The sequence below is a fragment of the Orycteropus afer genome, unplaced genomic scaffold, assembly GCF_000298275.1.
Source record: "Orycteropus afer afer isolate SDZICR_OR568_19922 unplaced genomic scaffold, OryAfe1.0 scaffold00067, whole genome shotgun sequence".
Classification (NCBI taxonomy): Eukaryota; Metazoa; Chordata; class Mammalia; order Tubulidentata; family Orycteropodidae; genus Orycteropus; species Orycteropus afer.
The window spans coordinates 9,278,399-9,280,590 of record NW_006921654.1 but is presented as its reverse complement, the minus strand read 5'-3'; the positions used below and the strand labels follow the sequence as shown (position 1 = coordinate 9,280,590).

The following is a 2,192-nucleotide window of genomic DNA, read 5'->3' as shown; positions in this document are numbered from 1 at the left end:
TCAAACTTATCAATAATTACCCTGAATATTAATGGATTAAATGCACCAATCAAGAGACGGAGAGTTGCAGATTGGATAAGAAAACAAAACCCATCAATATGCTACCTACAAGGGACACACCTTAGAGATAATGTATTAACTGTATGACTTTGAACAAGTTATTTAACTGCTCTATGCCTCAGTTTTGTCATCTATATGATAGGGACAATAGTTCCTATCTCACAGAGCAGATGCAGAGTAAATTAGAGAATGCATACTTCCAAAAGCAACACATAGTAGCCACTCAGTAAATGTTACTTAGTAGAATGTGTACAATTGCAAAGTAATATTCAGAAAGAGTATCAACAAAGTAATCAGAAAGGGTAGTGATTTTAATCAGTCTTCCTTTATTATTGGAGGTCCCCAGGTGGCACAAACAGTTTGCCCTTAACTGCTAACCTAACGCTGGCAGCTGGAACCCACCGAGTGGTACTGCAGAAGACAAGGCCTGGCGATAATCTGCTTCTATGAAGATTAAAGCCAAGAAAACCCTATGGAACAGAGACCTATTCTGTAACATATGGCACTGCCATGGGCTGACGGATTCCACGGCAGCTATCAACTTCATATAAAGGGATCAGTGAAAAACAGTCGTCTATAGGGAAAAAAATGTAAAAAGAAAACTGTAAAAAAATCCTAGCTTTAAAGTCTACTAGACTTACAGAATACATGGTATCTCTACAGAAATAGAATGCTCAATCTTCCTTCTGAGGAGTGGCTGGTGGGTTTGAACCGCCAGCTTTCTGGTAATTAGGTAAATGCTTTAGGCACTATGCCACTAGAGCTCCTCTAAAGTATTCTATAGTGTTACAAATATAAACATAGAAACTTGACAGCTATAGTCATCAAATGTCAAGTTATAAATGATATGATAACGAACAGGGCCTTTACAAGAGTTTCATAATATAACTAATATCAAAGTACAAACAATCTCATCAAGATCTGGCAAAGATGTAAGACAATTCTAATAAACTGGCAAAACACAAAAATAAAAATGGACGATTTTTCCTTTTTGACTAATACTTCTCTTCCCTCACCCCCTGATCTCCAGGTTTTGTTTGGTTTTTTAAACTGGGTGAGTTAATTGGCTTAAAACTAGTTTTTGATAAAAAGACTTTTAAAAAGCTGAGAAGAGACAGAGGCACAAATTATAAACTTAAAAATAGTTAACATATTCACAAAACCACGGATAGATTCTTACCACCATAAAATCGAATCATACAGCCAAGGTCAGGATTTGCTGCCTCCTCCTGTATGCGCACAGGGTCTGCGAAGCCCAGCCGGGATAAGTAATCGTAAACGATTTGAAGAGGCTGCTCAGTAGGTTCTAGTCTCCTGCTCACACAATGCAAAAGAAAAAGATTTGGTAAAGTAATAAAAATGACTTTTGTTTTTTTTTTTGACTCTTTTAATATACTCTTTTTTTTCAAAATGCGATTTGGGTGAAAATTAACAGAGCAAATTCACTTTCCATACAGCAGTTCACATACACTTTGTCTCATGACAGTGACTGCAATTTACCCCAATGCAACAGCTCCCCTCCCACTTCCTCCCAAGAGTTACCTCTTCCCTGTGTCCATCCCTCCATGTGCTCCTGCCCCTGAGCTGTCTCCCTGCGCATAAGGAGCCCTTCTTTCTCCCATGATTGTTCTCTCCAAGGAGGGTACCTTCCTCAGGTAATTGTTCAACTCATATGCCTGTCTCTTGTTTGGCTGGAAGCCACAGGTATGGGATTCCAGACCTGAAGGGCAGCTAGGGGCCATAGTCTCAGTGGTTCCACCAAACTCTATCAGACAAGCAAACTGGTCTGCCCCCCCCCCTTTTTTTTCCCCAAATGATTTTCAGTTTTGTTCCACATTGTTCTCCCTCTCTATCAAGGATCTCCTACATAGATCCCTCTCTGAATGGTTGACAGTGGTAGTCAGGTACCATCTAGCTCTTCTGGTCTCATAGTTGTATAGGCTGAGGATCACATGGTGTACCAGTCGGGAGGACTAATTGTTTCCATGAATCTTTGGTTTTCTTCATTCTTCTTTGCTCTGGATGAGGAGAGACCCATCGTTGCATCTAGATGGCTGCTTGCAAGTTTTTAAGATTCCAGTCACTACTCACCAAAGAAGGAAGTGGAACAATGTTTTGTGTAGTATGTTATG

The 2,192-nt window shown here is 39.8% G+C and overlaps 1 protein-coding gene across 1 annotated transcript in view; it reads right to left on the bottom strand.

Moving 5' to 3' along the window:
* PHLPP2 (PH domain and leucine rich repeat protein phosphatase 2) overlaps positions 1-2,192 on the bottom strand; it is a 108,378-nt gene that overhangs the window by 76,152 nt on the left and 30,034 nt on the right. The window contains exon 3 of the mRNA XM_007940334.2: positions 1,241-1,374. Within this exon, the coding sequence (XP_007938525.1) occupies positions 1,241-1,374 (134 nt within the window). The remainder of the gene's footprint in view (positions 1-1,240; positions 1,375-2,192) is intronic.